Source organism: Thunnus albacares, chromosome 16, assembly GCF_914725855.1.
Source record: "Thunnus albacares chromosome 16, fThuAlb1.1, whole genome shotgun sequence".
NCBI classification, from domain to species: Eukaryota; Metazoa; Chordata; class Actinopteri; order Scombriformes; family Scombridae; genus Thunnus; species Thunnus albacares.
This window is the reverse complement of record NC_058121.1, coordinates 6,054,901-6,080,497: the sequence shown is the minus strand read 5'-3', so window position 1 is coordinate 6,080,497 and position 25,597 is coordinate 6,054,901. Positions and strand designations below refer to the sequence as shown.

At 38.8% G+C, this 25,597-nt stretch overlaps 1 protein-coding gene and 1 pseudogene across 2 annotated transcripts in view; both read right to left on the bottom strand.

The window, feature by feature from the left end:
- Window positions 1-5,333: 5,333 nt before the first annotated feature.
- LOC122965620 lies at window positions 5,334-7,756 on the bottom strand (annotated as a pseudogene).
- Window positions 7,757-7,882: 126 nt separating this feature from the next.
- The window catches only part of scara5 (scavenger receptor class A, member 5 (putative)), a 99,137-nt gene continuing 81,422 nt past the window's right edge, over window positions 7,883-25,597 (bottom strand). For both annotated transcript variants that reach the window (XM_044329632.1, XM_044329633.1), the window contains exons 11-12: window positions 19,050-19,238; window positions 7,883-8,563 (exon numbers count right to left, since the gene is read on the bottom strand). In XM_044329632.1, the coding sequence (XP_044185567.1) occupies window positions 8,430-8,563; window positions 19,050-19,238 (323 nt within the window). In that variant the 3' untranslated portion in view covers window positions 7,883-8,429. The remainder of the gene's footprint in view (window positions 8,564-19,049; window positions 19,239-25,597) is intronic.

The window sequence follows — 25,597 nt, the reverse complement described above, 5'->3', positions numbered from 1 at the left end:
GTGTCTCTGCACTCAAAAGCTCATCAGATGATGGGTCTGCAGAAACATCACCTGTTGCTCCAGTTCTCCAGAATTCAAATTTACTGGCAACTTGGAGTTTTAGTTACATTTCTCTGAGGCAGAACCACTCTGAAGTAGAGTTAAAGTTGTTTGAATGAAGGCAAAGTTTGTAGCACAGAGACACAATAACAAGGACAAATATGACAAAGATGAAGGTGTCGCTATTTCTTGGGATTCTGAATATTTCAAGGTAGCTATGTGTACTATATACAAAAAAAGCTAAATGCTAAGACCAAGCAGAATTAGTGGAGAAACAACTGCAAATATGTGTTTTGTTTTTTTTTTTTTTAACTTTTCACAGCATAAGGAATAATCTATAGTTAAAGAAATAGTTTGCCATTTTGGGAAACACAGTTTTTCACTTTCTAGCACAGACTTCAGAGAAGATCAGTACAACTTCCAGGTCTGTATGGTAACCATGAAGCATGTTCCCCAAAATGTCAAAACTATTCTTTAATCCTAACTAATTATAAACTGTCTGTAAAGTACTGGTAGCTACCACTCGCTAACAGCAAAAACATAAGACCTAAAGGTGACAGTCAGGAGTCACATTGTTATAAATGTTCATCCAATTTTAACCGCTGCCTCAGAGCTTCTTCACCTTTGGGTCAGGATGCCTGGTGGAGTCGCTTGGTATGCGAGTGAGTTTCAGAGATTTTAAAGACTCATATGTTGAATAAAAAATTGAAAAATCCTGCACATTGTCTCGCTTACTGCTGGAAAATATATTAGTTAACAACATTTTGGTCTGGTTGATCTTCATTGGGTATTAATTTAATTTCTAAATATTCCAGCAGTAAACTGTACCTCAAGCTTTTTTGCACTATTATTTGCAAATATTTTAACATTTGTGAATACATTATCTGTGTGTGTAGCTTGGAGCGGGCTACAACTGAATTCCATTGTGCAATCCTGCATTGTATAACAATTAAAATTCACCTTGAACCTTGAGACAGTGTGCGGCAGTTTTCAAATTTTTATTCAAGTTGTGCTTTCCTTTAATTATTTGCTTTTATTTGTCTATATTAAATATTTAGAAATTTGAGACCCATTAAGTCATGGACCATGATTTAGTTGGTTGGTCAAATGTTGAAAGGAGAAAGGGCACCAAACTCTAACCAATAATCTACCCTCCTTTATTATTTACGTTAACTACTTGGTTTACATGACTTTTAGTAGCAGCCACAAGTCCTGGTACTTATCTAGATAAGGTGCTGTAGTTAACCTAACTTACCATCCAAGATCAAAAAAGTAGCCATTGCCATTAATATTTTGCCAATACAGTTAGCCAGTTAGGGAGCGTGTGCTATAAAACACTGATTTCTGCCCACTGTGGTGTACATGAACCTCCAGAGCAGCTCTGCTTCTGACAGACATTTAAGTAAAAGCCAATCTGCTGGAAAATACAGATTATTATGACTAAAGTGAGATCAGAACAGACTAACTACAAGCTATTTTTGAGGTAAACATTGGATTCAGATTATCAAAACGTCACAATAATGATCCCTTTTAACACTTGAGTTAACCTTTAAACATTTGTCTTTGTTTCTCCCAGTTAGCCTCTCTCAAGTTAAAAAGAAAATGGAAAAGTTAATGAACTGTGTCTCTTCAGTGGCAGATAAGCATAGAAACAAAAGCTGGGAACACTGCCATTTCTCCATAGCTGTGCTAATGCTATATGAGTCTCCTGCTATCAAAATACTGTACTATTCAACATAGTTTAAATGAATATTAATGAATATTACCTGCTTGTATCAATACTGTAGAATACTGCAACAGAATACATACTACCAGTACATACACATTTCTCAAAACCTGTGTAAAACTATATTCTGAGAAAAAGTTTCAGAGGAATTTCAATCTATGCTTCTCCGGTTAACACAGGGTTATTTTTCTAAAGAGGAGATGACAAATAAGCAGAGTGAAAATATACCGATGGAGCCCTGGGTGTTATCTTTGGCTGTTGTTTTAGAAAGGCAGAGCTTTAAGTAATAACTCCACGGCCAAAGTGCTGAATGTGATGCCTCTGCAAGATGAATGAGATACATCAGGATCATACACAAAGGCCTGGCCGCCACTCAGTCGTACTGTCAGCTTTGCTTCGGTAGTGCACATAAAAACAGAGCAGATATTGTACAAGTGTGTGTATGTGTGTGTTTTAGAGTGGTACACTCAATCATGCACACGTGTTGGAAAGTACACAACTCTATAGACTTGTAAAATTTGAATTTGTTCCATAATACTCCACTAGTTTCTTTCGGTTCACCCCTTTTTAATATCACCTCATGCTCATACTACTGCATATACAGTATATACTGTATATTAACTGTTTATCAAGGACTGTAAGTTCCTGTTGTACTTTAAATTGTACCATGAAACTCTTTCATGAAAATGTTCACCTGAAGCAAAATTCTTCAGTATTAAACAAACCTGAGTGGTAATTGCATAGTGGTGTTATAATGGGAAACTTTGGCAGTGAGATTTCTGTCACTTTTTATCTGTTTTACTTTTCATTTTAACATTTGAAGGACTTGAGTGCCCAGGACTAATTCAAAGTGATGCCAGTAAACTAAACCTAAGTCAGTTAACTATTTTTTAAATATATGATTGTGAGGTTTTGCCATGGCACATCAGCTGCTCCTAAGACACATTTTGCATTTCACACATTAAATCTAGATTTATGCAGTGAAAAGAATTCCAACAAATCATCCTGCCTGATATCTGAAAATGTAAATAAATCTGCAGCATTTCAGGCCAGAGGGACGTTATTTTTCATTACAGCTCCAGTTTGCAGGTCAAGCTGGTGTATTATTACATAAAAGTTACTCTTGTCTCCTCTTTGAAATATTATTAAAGTAGAACTGGACAAATTTAATATGTGAAGATTAGTTTACCAGGAATGAAGTGTGTTACTCAGCCTGCAAGAACAGCAGTGTAATGTTTTCTGTGGTTCTGGAGCAGCTTTGTCGAGTCTGAAAAAATAACCCTAATGAAAACCTAAAGGATTTGGCTGGCGATTTTCAATATTTTTCTAACTGTCAACAAATCTCATGTGCAGAGCAAAACCAACAGTGAACGTATCTATTTACAAGTGTTGTGTGTGTATCCAGAGCCTGATATATTGTATTCCTCTGTGCTTCCTCAGTTGTTGTCCAAAAACTATTGAAAACACATCAGTGAGCCACACCGTTACATGTTCCTTCATTACAAAGAGTTTGGGTACATAAGTTTGTTTAGAAATGGCTCCATAGACCAATAACAGTGATCATGTTTTCAGTCTCTGGAGAGTAGTTCTGGTAAGGCAGACACCTCTGTGTTCAGTTTACAGAGTTTAACTAGCTTGTTGTGCTACACATCACACAACCTCTTGACTTTGTACCACCCTGTATATTTGAATTTTAGTACAAACTTTTCGTAATGAAAAAACATGTCACCCAGTGCAGTGGTGTGGCTCACTGACGTCTTTTTAATAGTTTTTGGACAATAACAGAGGTCTACAGCACAGAGGAATAAGATATATGAGACTTTGGATACACACATAGTTCTTGAAGTAGATCAATTCATTGTTGGTTTGGCTCTGCACATGAGATTTGTTGACAATAGGAAAAATATAGAAGACCGCCAGCCATATCCTTTAACTTGGCTTGGGCCTGGAGATTTTTTTATTTATTTATGGAAAGCTTGTGTTGTGGCGTTTCAGAGACATAGGCATTTATCATGCAGGAAGGATACACTGAAAATTACATTTGTAAGACCTCAAAAATTCACACAAAAGTATGTGTAAATATAACATTGTTAAAAGAAAACCAAAAAACAAACAAAAACACAAGGTGTCTCCACAGTGACGACAGTAAGCAAGTGAAAATGAGAAAGATAACCAATTAGCTTCCTGGTAGCCCAGAGAGTTGTCATTACTGTTCATTATAGGGTATCATAATGTTTGTAATGAACTTCATTGTGCTCATTGAGAATGTTAAAAAAAAAGGTATGTAAAGTTGCAAAAATTATTCTTAATCAGAGGTAAATAATACCTGGTCTGTATTGAGCAACTGAGTGAAGCTTTTGCAGAAAAATGTAGTAAGGAAAGAAGTTACCCACCCACAATTCCCACTTCTATTGCAAGTTTCTTTTGAGACACATCAGTTCACTGAGTCCGGTTTCTCACCTCATTTTCCCCATTCCCCCTTTCCAGCTTCTGGTTTAAAACAGAAACCCCCAACAAACACCAAGGCACTTAAACACAAGGTAGAAAAAGTCATTTCTGGCTATGGTGACATGAAAGAGTCAAAGTCATATCCAAAACATTTTTCTCCTCTAACTTGGACACAAAATCGTGAATGCACAGCATGCGTGCAGATTCATTTTCATAATAAGTAGAAAAAGTGGGCCAGACAATTCTTGATTTGTTTAAACTAGGACAGCTTACACAGAGAGATTTTACTACAGGTTATAGGAGCCCTTGGGGGAAAAAAGGAGGTTTGTGAGTTTGCCAAATTCTAAGGTGCACTTAACAATGTTTTCCCTCTAAAGCCCTCTTCAAATGTAAAACATGACTGGGTAAAGAGACAGGTTAGTGCATATATTTCATTCCAACCTGCAGCTTGATGTCTCCTGTTGGCTTGAAGAAGAAGGGAGGTACCAGTTTTTTTGGATCTGAGAGCAGCCATAAAGATTAAGCCCCACTGAGAGAGGCATAAAACTTTGAAGAAAAAGCTTGTCCTTTGTGGTTGGTTTGGTGTGTATGCATGCATGTGTATGTGCATTAATGCTGAAACAACCAAACTTTTGGCAGTTAACACTGACAGACCCACAGTTATAAATCGTCCAGGGCAGGCGTCCATGCATCCATCTGTTTATACTCATCTGTCCTCTCTTCTTCCTAATCACTTCATCCCTCAACTACTGCCACTGATAACACTTTCCAAAGTTATTAGTTGCAGATTTTTCTTTTGCGCTTTCTTTTTTTTTTTTTTTTTTTTTATAAATATAAAGCTCCCAGTAAGCACTGATTTGGTGATTTTCAGGTTAAAAGATGGTTTGATATCTAGGTTAAAACAAAAAAGCAACAGCAAAACTCCACAACAATCTGAAAACATAACATATGTTATGGCTTTAAAAAGTTGTTATGGCCAATGAATTAGCAAACAATTGCCTCTTTACACATCCAACAGACACAGAGCAACATTAGCATTTCTTTTGAATCATGTCCTGGCCACCTGATGAATGTCAGTCAAATATTCATTCTCCTTTTAGCTCTTTTTTGGTCTCCACCAACTCCTGAGAAAATATCTGGTTCATTAGCTGCTAGAGGTTCAATGTTCTTTCCTCACCAGCTAATAACTACTTTGTCTGTTGTTTGGTACTGAGCAGTAGGCGTACAGTGGGTGTTTGTCTTTTGGGTGGACCAGTTTCTGTCTTAGTGTGTTGCTGGGTTTGAAAAAAACACAGGGATGTGGTGTTTGTTATGAGTCTGTGTTGTCTCCCGAGTTTCTCAGATACTCCAGCACGTATGAAATGAAGATGTTGTTGTGTTTATTCTTCCTTTCTTCACCACCCACTGTGTTGGTGTTCTTACTGGATCTAGTGGCTGTTTTCACAAAGGTCCAGTTAGTGTGTCCACAGGCTTTAAGTGCATCTTTCAGGTGTTTGTGCTCCTTCTCTTGGGCCTAGGCACTTGTTGGTACATTATCAGCTCAGTGGTGCAGGGTTCTGATAACTCCTAGTTTATGTTCCAGTGGGTGGTGAGAGTCAAAGAGTAAGTATTGGTCTGTGTGTGTGGGTTTCCTGTATACTCCAATGTGGAGGCTCCTGTCCTTTTCAATGTATATGGCACAGTCCAAAAAGGCCAAGTTGTTGCTCCTTCCTCTCATGTAAACTTGATGTTACTGTCCACTGAGTTAATATGTTCTGCGAAGGCTTGCACTTCCTGAATTTTAATTTTTATCCATGTGTTGTCCACATATCTAAACCTGGCTCAGTGCTGTTCCTCTGAAGGAGTTCAGGACTTCTACTTCTTCTATGTAGAGGTTGGCCACAATGGGAGATACTGGTGAGCCCATGGCACAGCCATGCTTTTGTCTGTAGAACCCCCCGTTATGGAAATAGGTGGTGTTCAGACAGAGGTCCAGCAGTTTGCAAATCTGGTCTGGGTTGAGGCTAGCTCTATTCATAAGGGTGTTGTCATGTAGCAGTTGTTTCCTTACTGTTTCCACTGCCTACATATTTGGGATGCATGTAAACAATGAGGTCACATCATGGGACACCATGGTTACATCAAAGTCCTGTTTCAATCCTCAAACCTTGTTCACAAAGTCCCTGGAGTTTTGAATATGGTGAGGAGTGTTACCAACCAAGGGGGCTAGGATGGTAGACATATGTTTGGCATTGTTGTAAGTAACTGAGTTGATGCTGATGATAATGGGCCTGAGGAGGGATCCTTCTCTGTGAATCTTGTGGAGCCCATACATGCATCGGATCGCTTCTACAGGATACAAGCGATGATATTGATCATGATTGATGGTTTTCTCCTTCTGTAGCTGTTGTAAACATTCTATGGCCTTTTTCTTGTATCCACTGGTGGATTTCGCCTCAGTGTTTCATATGTATTAGTGTCACTGAGTAATATGGTGACCCTGGCATGGTATTCCACTGCGTTTAGGACCACTGTACAGCTTCCTTTATCAGCTGGTTGGATGGTGATGTTTTGGTCTTTGCTCAGTGACATCACAGCCTTCCTTTCCTTGATAGTGAGGTTGGAAGGGGATGCTTTTGTGTTGGAAAGTGCTGCCGATACCTTCAACCTGAGCTGTTCTGCCGTTCTTCCGTTAAGTTTTTTTTCCTTATGGCTGATCCTGTTGCTGTGATGAAGTCAACTATTTGTAAATGGTGTTGTGTGATTGCAAAGTTTAATCCTTTGGCTAGGACATCTTGCTCTGATTGGGTGAGTTCTCTGTCTGACAGGTTCTTCACCCATCTGTTGTATGTTTCGTCCAGTGTGGAATTATCTTTATTTTGCCTCCAGGTAAGGTCTTCAGCTTTCTTAGCGTTGCTGGCTCATGACTGTAGGTTTTGGAATTTCCGTGTCTGTCTTTCCTTGCTTTTGGCGTGTTGAGATAGTTGTGCTTTCTCAATAAAATCAGTGACCTTTTCCAAGACTGCACTGGGCAGATGTGATTTCAATTTCTGGAGTAAGCTGTCAGCCTCCTTATTCAAAGCTTCAATGGGGAAATGGACCTGTCTCACATTCTCATTCAGTAGCTGGTTTTGCGTCTTCTCTAGGATCATTCCAGCTCTGTCGCCTTTCACCGTAGAACCTAGACGTAGGCTGTTTGGTATGAGTCTGTGTTGTCGGCATCTCAGGTTAAACCGTAGGTGGTTTCTGTAGTCTGCAATTTTCCTGGCTGTCCTTTCATAGTCTCGTGTCATTCCGAGGGTGTTCATCCCAAAATGTTTAGTAAGATTTCAGTGAAGATTCACAGTCACCCAGGTTATGGTTATCCAAGGAGGGTTGAATCGAGAAGTATCTACAACCAAGTCCAGCCGCCCTTGATTCAACCCTCTTTGGATAACGATGCCCTGGATTACTGAGAATCTTCACAGACATGTGAACCTATCCTTTAACTCAGACTTCTAGCCAGCTTTTGATCTACAAATCACCAAATCAATGCTTACCAGGCAATGCTATGTAGTATATCATGATAAGGCAACATTGGTATATTAAGCATCACTCAAAAGCCATTCCTACATAATACTGTGAAGAGCAGCTGCCTGCAAATGAAAGAACAGTTTGTCATTGACACAGTCTTGTCAGTTTCTTTTTGTGTCATTTCAGCTCCTCAGCTGACACATGTAGACTCTAGGTTGATGAAGTTGTTGGATCAGCTCCCCCTAAACTGGGGGTCAAAACAACAAATATGACCCCAGACAAGCCTCTGAGGGCAACTTCACCCTACTCCTATGAAAGCTGACCACAGACCCTTAATGGAAGACAGGTGAGCTCTGTAATTCAGTCCTGATGACGAGTCCTGTCCTGCGATCCTCCCCTTGCGTACCAGCTCATATGGTGCACTGCTTAATAAAATGAAAACTTTGTTGCTCAAAGTTTGAAATTTTTCTGCATTTTCATTGGCCCCTTTTTTCAGTCTTGTGGTTAAAAAGGTCACGTTTAGTCATAAACTTCTAAAAAAGCTGCAGATCTAGTTCACACAGGTGAGGTGGCACTTTATGCAGGTAAAACAAGCAACACACAGCTAATATGACACCTCTGGGACAAATGGTGGGGAAATGTCCATCTTGGAGCTTCTTAAAAGTTGAAGGCACTTGTTTGAGGAGATGTTTGGCTGCTGCAGCAGTGTCAGGATCGTGATGGTTTAGATGGCGCAGGTCACACCAGCGTCCTCCACATGGCCACAGTTGGTTTTGCCCCAACCAGAGAACTTACACTGGTGGATGGTGTCTTCAGTCCCTGTACATGCCACGTCATCCATCCAGATCAGACCTGTACCTGCACAGGATGAAAGAGACATTACATTATAGTTTTGGACTACAAAATACACAAGTACAAACTATTTCTGATGTGGAGCTTGATGTCTCTGCTCTGATGTTGCACAGCTTTTCTTGAGATGTCTTTTTGCACATTGTCATTACAACTTTCTGTATCTCAGTCGAATGCTGCATTCATGTCATATCGGGGTTCTTGTAATCATGAGTTTCAGTCATCCAAGTTGTACCAATAACTGGGATTTTTCTGAAAGCTTCAATATATCCGACTTGGCACTTAATAATACAGATGTGCCTGAAAACCAAGCAAACATTGATGCCTCATGTCAGCCAAAGTCCATCGTTCGAAGTAATCAAACCTAAATTTAACATAATTTTATCAATGCACAGTATTTTAAATGCTCACTTGACCACCTTTGTTACAACCTTCTTGGGTCGCCAGATGACATGAAAGCTCACACCACAACTCACGTGGGAAAGATTCTTCAAATGTGAATGCAGAACTACAATATAGTTAATGTTGCCTGATGTTGTCTTGGCTCTGATCTCATCACTCCCGGCAGCATCCATTTACACAGAGAGAGAGAGACTGAGAGTGACGATAGAAGATTTCTTCCCATGGGACTAAAGTCAGAGCCTGCAAGTGGATGCCTGGTTGGTGGTGGGGTTGAATGAATCCAATAGAAAGTGTGCATTGGACAGGTGATGCACAGAGTGGGACATGTTGGGGGGGCTCAGGGATCCGAAACTTCTGAACCTTTTTTGTTGTTTTTATTTTGTTTCTCCCATCTGTTTTTCCCTTCTTTTTATTAGTTCTGGTTATATTCTGCCTATTGTTAAATGAAAACCAAAAAAACACACATAAAAAAGTTCTTGAAACCCCTTTCCCAAGACACTCAAAGAGAAGTCCCCCATCTAAAGTGCAGTATATAGGTAGAAATATGGAATGCAGTCAATGAAAACAATAACCCCCTACTTTTTCCTCGTAATTTTGAAGATCAAAAGTCAACCCATAACTTATTTGGAAGATAAAAAGTCCATCTGGTCTTCAACACCAGCAGTCCAAGTTCATCGTTCCCTCTGATGGCTCATTCATGTATCACTTTCCCTCTTGTTCATGCGCACACAGTCAAAGTGATCTAACTGCAGAGAGTGAACATGTTGACTGTGGGTTTGTGAGTTTAATCACCAGCTGCAATTTGTGAGTGCCACACATTTTTCCATATCATTAGCAAAGTAAAAAATCTTTTAGCTGCCTTGTTGTCATGTAAGAAGAAGTGTATGTGGAGGACAAATCTGCATCCATATGAAGCATGTGTGTGTCTTCTCACATTGTATGAAATGGGTGATGATCGTTGGTTTTGGTGACCTTTGTGTAATAGTTTCTCACGCTGAAAAATGATGAGTGTCTTCAGTTGTTCCCATGTTTTTTGCCAAAACTTCATTACAAGAAGTTTTTGGAAGCAAATTTTATTAGGTGCAGAGGCTTCAGTACATTGATACCCCTCCTTCACGTAAATGAAAGAAGCATTCATCATTAGAAGTGTCTGTTTATGACCTTCTTGAGTAAGACAGCGAGTACTTTCAGGGCTTCCTCATAGAATTGTTGATCAGATAGTGTAATACTGTATCCGGCAATAAAACACACAGTTCCAGCTGGTAAGCAGAGGTTTGGCAATATTGTTTTCCTATAAACTTTGGTTCCTGTTTGTAAAACCATACTCACTGGAGACTCAAGACAATACCAGACGATTCAGTTTTGCAACACTTTTGAATGGTCTAAGGACACTGCACTCATAATAAGAGTGAGATCAAGCGACATTTGGTTGCACTCACATGCTGGTACTCAAGTTTAAGGATTCATAACTTAAGGTTTTATGTCCCATAGGTGAGACGAGAGGCTGACTCATCAGTAATGTCCCTAAAGCAGCATCTGGTGTCTTGTAAATGCCATTTCTACTGCTCTGCTCTAAATCTAAGCTGTTAATCACTCAGGTGAAGTGAGCTGTCAGGTAAAAATTCAAACAGGATATCAGAAGATAAAGAAGATGAAAAAACAATATGCCAAATATAACAAACATCATTCTGGCAGAGTCATAAAAGAAGAGGATAAAAAGTAGCCAACAGATAAGTATAATCAGAAGTATTCCAGTAGTCCAGTTTCAAGCCAACATGCTCATGAGGCCAAACTTAAATAATTCTGAACCAACAAAAGGAAAATAAAATTCCTCAATCAGTCTCTGTTTGCTGTTTTCAAGCCCTCTCATCTCTTACATCCTCCTAATCTTCCACTTTATTTCCTCTTACAACTTGCACAAAAGGCACTGTCAAGATCAAAATTACTTAAATGTTAATCATCACCCCAACAAGACCATTTGAAAAGTGATTATTGTTTGTGATGAGAAATGTGAATTAAAGAATAATGGGAACAGTACAATGAACCAATGATTAGGTCTTGTGAAAGAGACTCCAGTGCCCTTAATTCAACTCTATCAACTAACCAGAAAAATAAGAGACAGACCAGGAGGTTGAAAAAGGTTAGCCTACAGTCATGGCAAAGGAAAATTATAATAACTGTTGCTGCTTTCTCATGTTATCAGAAAGCTCTTGCCTTCTATCACAGGTGATGAATTCCTCATTTGTAAAGGTATTTTATATGAAAAGTACGTGGGCCATGAGGTGCAAAACACACACACACACATACACACACACACACGCAGGTGACGAAACAGAAAAAGTTTTGAGCATTTTTAAACCAGCACTGAGAACAGAATAAAACAAGACTAGCTCAAAACCTAGTATATGGCTGGACCGTGTATGAAATGCTAGACAGAGCAGTAGCTTAATAAAATAAATCAAAATTTAATATAGAGACTGTTAATTTGAATACATCTATATTTATTGAAATGTGGTGATATCTGTAAATATGGAGCCCCAGAGGCAGCGCTGTTGTTCTGTCCAGTAAAAACATGAAGCTTCACTTCACATTCAGACAAACTAATGCAGCAGCTACAATTGTTAGATTTCATCTGTGAGACCAACATTTGTCTTCCAAAAGGAATTATATCATATATGAAAATGCTACGGAGACATCAGAGCCAGAGGTAAATTACCAAAGAACTGCACAGATCAGTTCATCAGATCATGTTCTCCCCTGGATGACGATGGACGTCGGCTGGCCAATCATCTCAGAGTTGGCCTGCTAGCAGCTGAGATGACCGGCCGGTCTCACAAGCTCAGCGGCTCCTCACAGCTCCGAAAACTTAGGAGCAAATTTCCAAATAGGTGTTATTTGGATAAACCGGCCACACATTGGGAATCTAAATGGTTAGTTTCTCGATTCACCCAGTCAGTCACTAAGTCACGGACATTCACGTTTATAGGGCTGGCTCCACTGTTGCGGTCCAGCCAAAAAATATCTCTCTCTATTGGTTATATTTTTGAGGAATGTTATGGTTCTTTTTTTTTTTAGTATTTAGTGAGATGAGACAAAACAGGTGATACAAGACATAACAAGACAGAACATAAGCAAATGGATGACATGACAGGATTTGCGTAAAAAGACAAACATGCATTGAAGACTTACAGTGGTAACAGCAGAAAAGAAAACTTAGGATGTTAGTATTTATAATATGAAATGTGTGTGAGAGAGAGAGAGAGACAAGAAAAAAAAGAAGGGGAAAATCGGGAGGGGGGAGTAAATAGGGAAAGTGAAATATCCCAGGAGGATATCCCAGGTACAGACAATTTGTAATATTTTCTTTGTGTGTTTAATTTTTGTTTTTTTCTCCTCTTCCCCTTCCTTTTAATCCCCTTTTTCTTCCGAAGTTTGAGTTTGGATTTTGCTTATTTCTGCGTGGGCCTGAGGTATTCCCTTCCTTAGCCGCCTCCAGACCCTGGGGAGGAAGCTCGCTGTTGGAGGGCGCACCATCCTGAGCAGCCCCCAGAACCGATTGGGAGAGAGCCTGTTTTTGTGGGGGGAGCGATTCTTCCCATTCTTCCCCATTGCCACTCCTGCCCCACCCCACCCCAACCCTGACCCCCCACCCCACCCCAACCCTGACCCCCCACCCCACCCCAGGGGACAGGAGACCAGGGCATCCCAGCCAGGAAGGCGTGGCCGATCAGACAACAGGAGGAAACGGGTGAACAAAGAAATTTAAAAAAAAAAAAAAAAAATAGAAAATGATAAAAAAATCCTAAATGAAAGATAATACTGCCAGCTTAATGATGTTATTCATACAATAATAACAATGATAGCAATAAGTGTGTGCGTGTGCGCCAGTGCGTGAGTGAGTGTATTATATAGTAGGAATGTTATGCTTCTGACAGCATCATCAGTTGCAACTGCTGCTGCATGTGATTTAGTGTTGACAGAGTCAGTTTTTGGGTACCTTCGAGTAGTGTGGAGCTATTTATCCTGCAGGTAAAATGTTTATTGGACTTGTAATTGATGTGTTTTTTCATTTATTTAAATGGCTTTTATTCTTTCATGAGTCATTTAAACATTAAATCTCAGTATGAGCTGCATCATGGAAAACTCTTTTTTCAAGCTAAAGATATTAAATTATTGTTTAAATTCAGACTGTATCTTTGATGGAAGGCGTCATTTAATCACGAAAATACCATGCTCTTCAGTTAATTGATAGGTTTGACAAGACTAATCAATCAAAACTGTCATTACAGCTTTCATCTACAACTTCAGGAATCTGGCCTGCAAAGACTACATTTTTTAGCATGACTCACTGCACTGGAAAATCAAACTGTCTACTTTTCCCTCTTTTCCACTGAAAGTACATTTAAGAAAATTGATAGAAGATGCAGCAGCATGTGACATGGAAGTCATGCAGACATATCAGAATGTTTGATGAGCCATGCAATATCGAAATGTTTCCAAAACTCTCACTGGGACTGTGTTAGACAGCACGTCTGCCACTGATGTGTTTTATGTTGTGTTGTTCCATTACAGTTTTCCTCACAGGAGGAAAGCATTTTTCACTTACTTCATGCAGACGGAGAAGTCCAGAATCTAACTCTAGTTCTTGAACTTCATCAGTGGTGAGAAAAACGGCAGCTCTGAGGCTACACTGGCCTGACTGAAATGGTGCTGAGACTTCAATATATGTGTGTTTTTGTATTTTTATAGATGTACTGTATGAAATACAGTATGTTCTCTAAAAGTGCTGACTAGGGTTTGGAGACGGGTATGCTTCCAGTTCTGTCCGTTTCAAGCTGGCCTGTTTCTCTGTTTTTACTACATCAAAGCTCAATGAAAGCAACTAAAGATTTAAAAAAAACTGTATAAAGTTTTGAAGTGTTTAGATCATCACTGGAGTCATAAACTCTCCACAGAAACCAATACTAATAAAATGTAGGTTGGTTAGCAAGTTGAATGAATTTTGTTTTACAGTACATAGGCCAAAATTGTGATTTAAAGACATGAGTCTCTAATGGCTTACGACATACTGTGCAACACTGTCTGTCCTTAGACATTTGATTCAGATTTAACCAAAAAAAAGAAAAAAAAACAGGGGGAAAAAGGGGAAAAACTTCAGGATGAGCAACAGAGGAGGGACTCGTCTTCCAGGACAAACAGACAAATTAGAAAATGGAATTTGTCTACAAACGTACAAATGAAGCATATGTCTGAAAAATCTGATCACAATGTCACAATTTGAAATCTGATAGCTGAATAAAAATAGCAAAAACCAGGACACCAGCATCTCAGTTAAACCATCTGCTTCAAACATTCCTGCTTCGATTCACAACGTAACATAACAAAGAGAAACTGGCTGCAGATTTGACATCTTGAAAGCAGCATGAAACACCAAGCGCACATGGCTCCGTGCAGCCACGCACAGAGTAGAAATGAGGTATGCACTGGGTAAAGTGCACATGGGGCTGCAGCGGTAGCCAGGTCCGGTGTTGTTGTACATGAGCCCCAGCTGCTCTGCTGCTGTGCCTTCTGGGGGTTTACTTTAATCGACATGGACCTTTAAACCGTTTACTCTGGGTCTCAACACACATTTTTACAGCACAAATTTACGACACTTTTCACAAATAAGTGTATCCAACACATTGAGGGATTTAAGGGGAACATACAGGGACAATTTGATTCGGTGGATAAAAAGTCTATTTTTAGGCTGTCTGAAAAATCCAAAATGACGATAAATTTAAAATTGTGCTGACAAAAAACAAGCCTGTCTGCAGAAAATCAGCCGGTCCTGGATATTGTTGAATACCACTTTTTCTGTCCTCTGTAACTGATTCTCTGTGATGTCTGTTTGGTGTCTGTGTCTCCTCATTGATTATAAGGCCAAGCAAACTCTTCTCTTTTGTTTCCAGTCATGGGAGATAGAAGCAGTGTTCACCTGTGCTAAGTAGTTACTTTTTCAAACTTTACAGTTTGAGCTCAGAAGACTGAGCTTGAAGAAGAAACCTTTGGGACTGTTTAGGAGCTAAGAACTTGTGTAAAAGTGAACACAGTCAAAATGTACTATGCTGCTGTCATTTGGACATATGCATTGAGGGATTGCCTTATGGTTTGATTATCTAAAGGGTATGTAGGTATTTCACTGAACAATGTCTAACAAATACACTAGCAAAATGCAGCTGAATCAGGTGCTTCTCAGATGGAGGACAGCAGACTTTCAGAGAACAAAAGGGACTGGAGCACACTGATTGATTCACAGCCTTTAATTGTGCAAACAGACTAATGTTTCGACACCACTGTGTCTTCATCCGATGAAGACACTACAGTAAATTTCACACTACTGTGTCATCAGAGTCAGAGTGCACTCTGACTCTGATGAAGACAGTGTTGTGTTGAAATGTTAGTCTGTTTGCACAATTAAAGGTTGTGAATTGATCAGTGTGCTCCAGTCCCTTTTGCTCTCTGGAAACACTCTAGTTTGTAATACAATAATAATATACAATAATGATAGTAATCACTGCCTTTCTGTGCACTTTAGTTGCTTCAGCTGAGAGTTTTCATTCAATGCAGATGGATTTGTGCAGGAATAAAACATAAAGATTTTCTTTTGGTGTTGTTGAGGTTACGGGCCTGAGTGTGCATTTATGAGATCATAAATCTCTCTTCTCAGGCTTTCTGGTGGTCTGGTGAAGAATCTTGCAAGCAATTCAGTAATTTGTGATGCTTTTTATTTATTTTGGTTTTTTACTATTTATTTATTTGGTTGCAATCCTGATTTTCTGATTTGCACAGCCTCATGGGAAGGCTGTAGCTCTGCTGGTAAAGTGGGTTGGCCATTAACTGCAAAGTTGGAGCTTCAGTCCCTACGCCCTCTTCTTCAGGTGTTGTAGTGTCCTCGAGAAAGATGCTGAAGCCCAAATTGCCCTAAACCAAAATGTGTATGGCAATGTGAGTTGCTTTGGACAAAAGCATCTGTCAAATTAATGTCATGCTATACACAAGTAAAGATTTAATGGACAAAATGATAAGGCAGGGGCATTTTTTGACACTAAAGCTTCTCTTCATTGCATGATTGGCTTTTTGATTTGGTCATTTGGTTGTACAATGTGTTCTTTCCTCTCAAATCTGGGCCTGAGAAATACCCTGAAAGTTCCTGAAAGATGTTATGGATCAGAAAAACTTAAACTAAAAAAAAAGAAAGGTAAGTGACTCATCTGAAAAGATATATTTGAATTCCAGATTGTTTTAAATATAGTCCAGCCACACTGCTAGTCTTTGCTGTTGTCTGGAGGTCATCACCTGGAACAAAGACATGTTTTCCCCCAATTTTCCAGACTTATTGTTAACAACCTTGCCTGGACAGACTCTGAATGATGTAAGGCTGACTGGTGACTGAAATAAAATGTAGAAACAGAGAGAGAGAAAAAGAGATAGATATGACCTCTGAGACAGTTTTCTTGACGACATCTGGCTCATATGACTTTCCCTATAAAACCTTAATATTAATCCCTGTAGCATTTTGGGGCACTGCTCAAGTCATACCACTCAACAGCAAAAAACAGCAGAGTTAGTAAAAATCTGGACTACTTCCATCAGTAAGTTTCACCATGGATATATGTGCTGTGGGCAGACAAAATGTCACTGATTTCCCGCTATGATGGAGATGTTCTTTATTTTACAATATAACTGCTGATCCCTTCAAGCTGGGGTAGGTCATGTTCTGGAAAAGGCAAAAAAACGCCAGGATTCGAAAATAAAGCCCTCCTCCTGCAGCTCTCCCGCCTCCGCTCTCTGTCCTAAGCTCCTCCTACCAGAATACCATGGGCATATGCATGCGCTTCATATGCCCATGCAACACAACAGTGTTTACTACTGCACTCACTCACACACACAACTTTCTGTCAAGGCACAACAAGCTTTAGTAAATAGTAAACGATGAACAGGACCACCTCTCACCTGTTTAAAGCCACAAAATAATGAGTGTCCCATCTCCCTGCTTGAGATCAAGTGATGTCATGTCTCTTCCATTGTCCGCCTCCAAAACCTCCTTATTTACAAGGCCATTGAAAGGCCAGACTTGGACCCGCAGCGCCAAACTGAGTCCCAGAGGGACAAGCAGCAGCAGGGCGCAGAGACGGCTCAGTATCTGACCTGACGCCACAGTAATGCATAAAAACCTATCACTGCTTTTCACTTCTGGGATCTGAGTTCACTTCCCATTGAAAGTCTCGCGCTCTGGTGTTGTTGATAAGATCAGATCATGTGCTGTTCAGTTTCCCCTGCACTACAGGCAATAGTCCAATGATCGCATGCTGCTTTTCTTTCTGCTTTCTGTTGATATTCCCGTCTTTTTCTTCTCCTTCTGCACTTCATGCAGTCCCGTCACTTCCTATCCATCGGTATCCCATTGCTTGCCTGGCCTCCAAACTTTCTTTGTCATGTGCAATGAGTGCACAGGCAGTGTGCGTGCAGATAGGCAGGTAGTTAGGTAATGATTTAATTCAGGCCGAATGAAATGATTGGACGGACTTATTACAGGCCTGCGCCAGCCACAGACAGCTACTGGATTTTCTACTTTTTATTGTCAGAACATTTGATTTATTGATTTCTGTCGGGACGTACAGAGAATTCCAACAAATATAACAAAAAATGCTTCTAAAATACATTACCTATCCCAGCTGTCAGAGTTTTTTTAAACATTAAAAATGTCAACATCTGCTCATACTTGTGCTGGATGAAACACATTGCAAGCAATAAGTTTGCTATCACAGCATGTATACTTAACTTTTATAACTGTTACCACCAGTTTTAAGACCGTCAGTTAGTTGCTTGAGACAGATAATTGACCACAAAGAACATCTAGTCTCATCTCCCCCTTTTTTATTTGCCACTTAATGAATGAAACCAATGAAGTATGTACAGAACTATGTCCACATCTGCTTTCATTTTGGGGTGTATCAGGGCTTTTACGCACTCAGTTTTTAATTAGGTGCATAAAGTCCACAGGGCTTAAATTTGGGGTGGTTGACTGTCATCTGCACTCTGGACCCTCCTGAGTATATAGGCACTGAAAGTACAAGATTCCCTTGATACAGTTGAAAGCAGGGACAGTTTTGAAAACTGTTCTCTCTTGGTACTTGAATAAAACTGATATTTAATGCAAGACATGACTGAATTCACATGATCATATTCACAGTGTCATTGTTTGCTTTGTTTGTCTTGAAGGTTTAATTTCCTAGCAACAACTCATAATCATGAATGTTCATTCTTGACCTTGGAAATAGTAGTATGACAAAACAATCCAAGTCCACTTACACTCGGTGAAGAAAGAAAAAAAGCTAGTAAGCTAACTTTAACACAGGTATAATTAATATTTCTATATTAACTATGGATCACATGACTACTTGCATGTGAAAAGGCTCACTTGTAGTGACAAGTTTTCCTGTTCAGGTTTTACTCTCATCACTTTCATCAACCTTGTTTCCTGACACAGCAGGGAGCAGTTTTTAGCCAAAAAGCTCTGATAAACCCACTGTACACTACCTGTCCAGCACCAAATGGTAGACGAAGTTATCAACAAGTGGAGTCTTTAGCAGCTAAAGAGACAGATATTTCCCTGAGTTGTTGGTGGAGACCAAAACAGAGCTAATAGAGTGAATATTGGACCTACACCATCACCAGTTGGACAGAAACACATCTTCAAATGAATGATAATGATGTCTCTGTGTCCGCTGAAGGTGTGTATAGGCAACTGTTAAGCCATTCATCATATCAACTTAAAAGATGATATTATGTTACTGTTGTGTTTATAAATTGATTCCAAATTGACACTTTATAATATGACAAAATGTTCATTATGATCAATTACTTATCTAAAGCATGGCTGCATGGTTAGTGGGAAAGCAATCTGAAAAACTTATGATATGCCTTGGACAACTGTCAGCAGTAAGGACAAGTGTGCAGGATGTGTAAATGATGGTCTAAAAATGCAAGAAGCCCAGTGAAATAACTGCTTCCAGTGTGTGTGCAGTATATACGTGTTTTGAGTGTTTTGTACCCTGTCCGAAGCGTCCAGTCTTATGGACCTCAGTGGCTCCTCGGTATCCCAGCATCCTACAGACCACGTCTCCATCCTTTTTATCCCAGACATCGTCACACACCGTCCCCCAGCGGCGTTCGTGGAAAACCTCCACACGACCCTCATGAGGCCCTGACCCATTTACCAGCCGCACCAGGGTCTCCTCAACTGCAAAACACACACATACAAACATGTGTTAATATAATTATCTGTGTATGCAAATGTATGTAAAAACTTGCACAGACATTCGTACACACTCTACTGTTTCATGCGTTTACAGACAGTTTCTTGTGCATTTATTGGATCCTCTGCATCGTAAGAAAGCACCACAATGCTGCTTTTCCCCCACTGAAGAGCTTTTTTCAGCTCCGCTTGGAGCAAATGAGCAGAACCTCTCGATCAGCTCTAAACTCAGACTTCAACATCCCTCTGCGACGGACTGCCTTTGCACAATCTGCTTTTTCATTTACGGCCGTCAAACATTAGAATATGCTTCCAGCTGAGCTTAAAACACGGACTTTCATTCTTTTCCCATGTTGCAAAAAATGGACATTGAGCAAGAAGTCATGTCAATATTAATTTAACCATGATTCAGATTTTTAATTGTAATTATTTGTAATTTTATAGTTGTACTGTTGATGTGTGCTGTAGATTTGTCTGTATAATTGTAAGTGTGATAGAGACCATGTAATGGTGTTGCATGTAAATGCATGTTTTCAGTGTCTGGTGATTGTTTTGTGTGTACCTACCCGGGGACTGCAGATGGAAATAAGCTAATAGATAAATCTGGCATAAATCATCTCCTCTTATTTTAAAATTTATGTTTTTTGTGCATGGTCCTTGTTCAATGAAGAGATTAAATTAAAATTAAATGTTTTTTAGCGTGCAGAAAAACAAGTCTTTATTATTTATGCCACACGACTACACTGAAAGAATACATGGCTCTCTTTTATCCGGCGTTTGTTGGCATGGCTTTGATTATCGTCATTGTGAGTGTTTATGAATTTAATGAAGCTCTCTAAATCAAACCAATATGAAAACAAACTTAGATGAATAAGTTGTTTTGGACATGCTGCAACAGATTTTTTCCCATAAACCACAGAAATTGTCTTTGATTCAAAAAGAAAAATAAATAAAATAACTCTGAATGAGGCAACTTTTGTTTCTTTCTCTTCAGTGAAACCCCTCGTAAAAGCTAGGGGGTTACTAAAAAATGGGTCTGAACTTCTGTCCAAAAGCAATTTTTCCATGATTGCTGACCATCATCTGACGATCACGACCTTAAGTCTGGCAATAATCATGTGGACCTGTCCTGAAGTATTTTGAAATTCATAACTTCCTTCTTTGGAATATGCATCTGTTAACGTTTATCCAGTCACCTTATTGGAAGGAAAAAACAAGCAGCTGTATATGAATTTCAAGGAGAAAAAAGAAGAAAGGAGATGAAACAAATATGAGAATAAGATAAGATGAGATGACAAGAGATATGAGAACATGAAAAGCGATGGTACAGGAGATAATAACAATTTAGATGAGATTACATTAAATGAGATGAGTAGACAAGACGTTGAATGAAAAGAGATAAGGAGAGACATGAGGATGACACAAGAAGAGAGATTAAGACATAAAAAGAAAATAGAGATGAATAGAGTGGAAAAGTAGTTGTGACAGGAGAAGATATAAAAGCTGACAGAGGATAAAAAATAAACGACTTAAAACAATGAGATGGTATGAAATTGGATTATGATAACATGACAAAATATTTTAAAAAGAGTTGAGATGCGAAGATGGATGATGATTAAAAAACAGGAGTCTACAGCCTCGCTAGTGGCTCTACGAGATTTTACTTAAGAATGTTAACATGCTAATGTTTAGCAGGTAATATGTTTACCATTTTCACCATCTTAGTTTAACATGTTAGCATTTTCTAATTTGCACTAAACACAAACATCTGAGGCTGATGGGAATGTCAGCTGTGCAGATATTTGGTCATAAACTAAAGAATTGGACACATTTTAAGTTGACCTGATGATGGTGCTCGATGGAAAGTCAGGGGCTCACCAAAGTTATTACAATTCATCCTGAAGGGGACATGAATGTCTGTTTAAAATTGAATAGCAATATATCAAATTATTACAGAGATATTTCAGTCTAGACCAAAGTGGTGGACTGACTGACAGACATTGCCAAAACAACAGATGAATGCAGAAGAAATTACTGCAAAGCTGAAAAACACAAGTACATAACTTACTATAAAAACGACTTAATTAAAATGATTAATTATTCACTGACTGTTCCAAATATGATAGTTGTAACATCTCTTGACGTTGATGTGGATTTTTGTCTAGCCAGCAGGAATTTCCTGATATTAATTTAAGTTTTGGAATAGCTATTAACCTTGTTGAGGGGCACTACGGCCAAGAACCTGCATTCGAAAACCTGCCTACAGTATAATCTAAACAAGGTGTGCATTTGTGTGCGTGTGTTTGTATTAGCAGAAGCTTCATGGATCCACAGTCCATCTCGTATTCCTGAAACAATGCAGCAGCTGCACTCGTATAACTGACTTGATTTATCACCTTTCAGAAAGCAGTGAGGAAATGAGAAAGAGAGGTAAACACACACATGCACACACACACACACACACACACACTCACACACATAGCTACACGATTCTGGACTGCTCTTCGGTGTTAAGACCTGCACACTGACTGAGACTCTGTTGACAAAGTGCTGGAGAGTAAAGCCAGACACATTATCTAGACAGGATATTAGTCTCATCAGACCATCATAAATTTTAACTGTGTACCATTTAACTCTCATTATACAAGTCAAGTACTTTGCACTCACTAGCCCATCATAATTTAATATCTACCATAATGTTATATTATCATATCTGCTTCACATATTTATGTCATATTCTTGCAGAAATGTGATGTACTTTCAGCCTCCTGTTGCTGTTTTTTCAGACAATACTGGAAGAAAGAAAGATGGAAAGAGAAGAAAGTTATAGATTAACACATTTTGAATAAGACAGAAGCAGTTGAATCCTTTATTACCTAAAACAGATGTTGAAACTATTTGTTCAATCATCAAATACAAAACAGTCCCACCTTTTTACAAGTGTTTATTCTTGTTTATTCAATCCGTACAAAACCTGAAGTGTAAAAACAAGAAAGGGTGGGTAAAAACACAAGACCACATTGTTTCATTTTGATTTTAAACAAACAAGATAGAATATGTTAATTTGAGAGGTTCAGAAGTGCTTGTCAAATACCCTGAAATGGTTCCAGATTGTGGTGTTTATTTGGTCTGTTAATGAAAATGTAAAGAATTGCAACAGAGCCTAACCACACAGAATCCTAACCCCTCAAATGTTGGCCCAGTTACTGCAAAGACCAAGCTCAGAAAATCTAAGAATTGCAAAGAGAAAATGAGAAACACAAACCAAAAGATGCATTCACATTGAAGTTGAGATTTTGAATGCAAATCAACATTTTCTGCAGTTCTCAGTGTAGCTCTTTGTCATATTTTGGAACAATAATAATTTTAGATAGCAGTAGTGTAGTTATTGTTGGATGGTTTGCAATTCCAAATTTTTGGACAAAATTTACCCCATATCCAATCCCATGGAGAAATTCTTGATGTGCAAAACTGCTATTTGTTTTTGTTTAGTGATGTTTTGGTAGGTGTTTACTGGTCACTGCTTTCAGTATTGTGTGTGTCACTGTGTCTCTATATGTGCAGATTTGTGTTCCTGGAATTTTTGTAATCATTGTGTGGTGCCATGCACCAGCTGAGACTTTAGGAAGTCACTGCACCTCTCAGAGAAATAGTCTGGTACATAACCCCCTGTATCAAACTTCTCATCTAACTAAAGTAAAAACAGGTATTTCCCAAAAATATCGAACTATTTTGAGGTATTTAGTGTTGCTCCCACTATTTTGTTTTCACAAGTAGGAAATGACAGTATGAAATATTCATAGAAATAATAATTAATATTAATTCAAATAAATTTGTATAATCCTATAAACAAACTGCACCTATCCTATTGCTGATTGGCTGATATCATACAGAAGGCATCTTTATCGGTCCCATATACTGTATTGTTTGAATACCCCTGTGACATGACTCACCACTTTCTCACATCTATCTCACCCTTCATTCCTCCCCTCCCTCCCCTACTGTGCAAATGAGAGACTTTGGGGAAAAGAAGAGGAGGAAAGGAGAGGAAAGGTTCTGGATGGAGACAGAAAATGTAGACTTTAGTCTTCAGGGATAATCAGAACCACACAGCCAAACTCCACAGACATTCATATCTTTGTCTTAAAGAGCTGGAATGCAGCATATCTGAATTCTACTGAATTATGTTCTCTCTGGTGTAAGTGCACGAGATTTATTTTGGCAGAAAATTGGGCAGATATCAGGCAGATGCCTGATGAGAATGTTATGGCGAATTGATCATTTCATTGTATAAAGATACAGTGTAAACGAGATGGTGGATGTCACTGCAGCTTCTCAACAGTCCATTAATTCAGTTGTCATTATGGTGCTGTGGGATATAAACCTTGTATCTCCTACTTTAACTCCAAAACCAAAAAACACAGCAGCAAAAGTGCAACAAATGGATTAAACAGCATGTTTATGTGCTTTAATGTAAGCTGCAATCGTTAGTTTGTTCAGCTAACTAGCTTACTATCAACATAGTGTTACTCCCAAAGCCATGGAGCACATTATAAGCTAACAAAATTATATTAGTTTGTTTGGTTACAGGTTGCGTAAAAAAAGGGCCTATTTACAACTGGCACATCAATGGTATTTCCCACTGCACAGTTTAGGGTAACGTCCTGGTCTTTGTTGGATTTATTTAAAACAGCCCCAGCTAACGTTAACTGAGATAGCGTTAATTTGCCAAACACACTGCTTGGTCCTCATCCTAAAAGACTTTTCTTTTATAACATTAATAGGGAAAACAAACAGTTAGAATTAAATATATACATAAATATAAATAAATATATAATAAGTATGGTCTTACATTTTTCCTTATCATACTATTAATGCTAGGGCAAACTAGCTCTACACTGCAGTACAAGAACAATGCTGTGTCTTTATTATCCGGTGACTAAGCTACTTACTTTTTTGCCTTACGGCCAACCCACATAGAAAGTGTTTTTGACGTCTGTCACACGGGTGTCTCATGGAACAAATACGCTTCTGCTTTATTAAATGTATCAATCTAGACTGAATCAACCCAGGACGCCGCACGTTTTTTTAACACTCTGAGTCTTTTTTTTCCTCCTCTGTCACGTTTAGTGAAGTGTAATCTGCACAGACAGCTGTTTAACTCAAACTACTCTTGCTGTATATATGTTTTATATATGTTTTGAACTTATTAACAGTATCTATATTGATCAAGGCCCCCATTCTGCCTGTGAGCTTGCTGGTTTCACTACAGGCAGATTCCACCTGTCTGCAGGGAAATAAAATCAATGAATCAATAAATACAAACACTGTCAATTTCTTTCTGTGGAGCTGACATGAAAACTATTTTGGTTCAGTAAATTTCTGCTGTCAGACAACCAGATGAAGACTGTTTGGCCGGCTGCTGTCCTCTCAGCTCCCCAGAAGCTGCTGCTGACAGATGACTGCTTCTGTGGACAGAGATGCTGAATGCAGGTTGGAGTCGGTGTGAATTGAATGGATAGAACTAACTGTGGATTCACAGTTAGTCTTTCAAAAAGATAGTGTGTAAATCTTTACAATATATGCATATATGGTTCTCATTTTTTTAAAAAACGAGTCAACCTGAGATGGTGTTTTCAAACAACTAATGGAACTAACGTTAGCTTAATATTAAGCTAACCCCAGCTTAAAGCTTTATATTACATTACAATACAGTTCCTGATTTTGGTAAAAGTTGTCATTTCAGCTTGCAAAATTGACAGTCACAGGCTAGAAAAGACAGTGAGCCATTGTTTGAAAAATGATTAAGAACTTGTAAATCTGCCCCCGTTATCACTGTGAAGTGTGTGTGCCGAGTGAGAACGTAGCTTGAAACCCGTAGCAACATAACTAAGAGAAGCACATTCATCCTTGTCAACATGTTAAATCCATACATTTTATTTTTGGATAAAAATATAAGATAATACATGTGGCTGTTATTCCTGTAGTTGAAAGTCACAGCTTAAAAAGCTGTATTGAACTAATTGCTAAATTTTGTAATGTAACTAATTGCTTGTGTGGTAAATTGCTTTTTAAGACTTTCACACTTCAAACAAACTGAAGTTACCATGACAAGCAAAGTTTGTGCACAATAACACATGCTTACAGAGAGAGGCGTTAGCAATCAAAATAAATAATTATGCAGAAAGTCAAGGACCCTTCTCTCTAACTTATCCTTTCCCAACACTATGGCAGCTCCAATGTTCACCTTGGACAGCAAACAAAGTGGTTCATCCCAAAACTAGAAACACTCCCTAATTTGGACCAAACTTGACATTTCATAACACGCCTATGTTTTCTGTGGA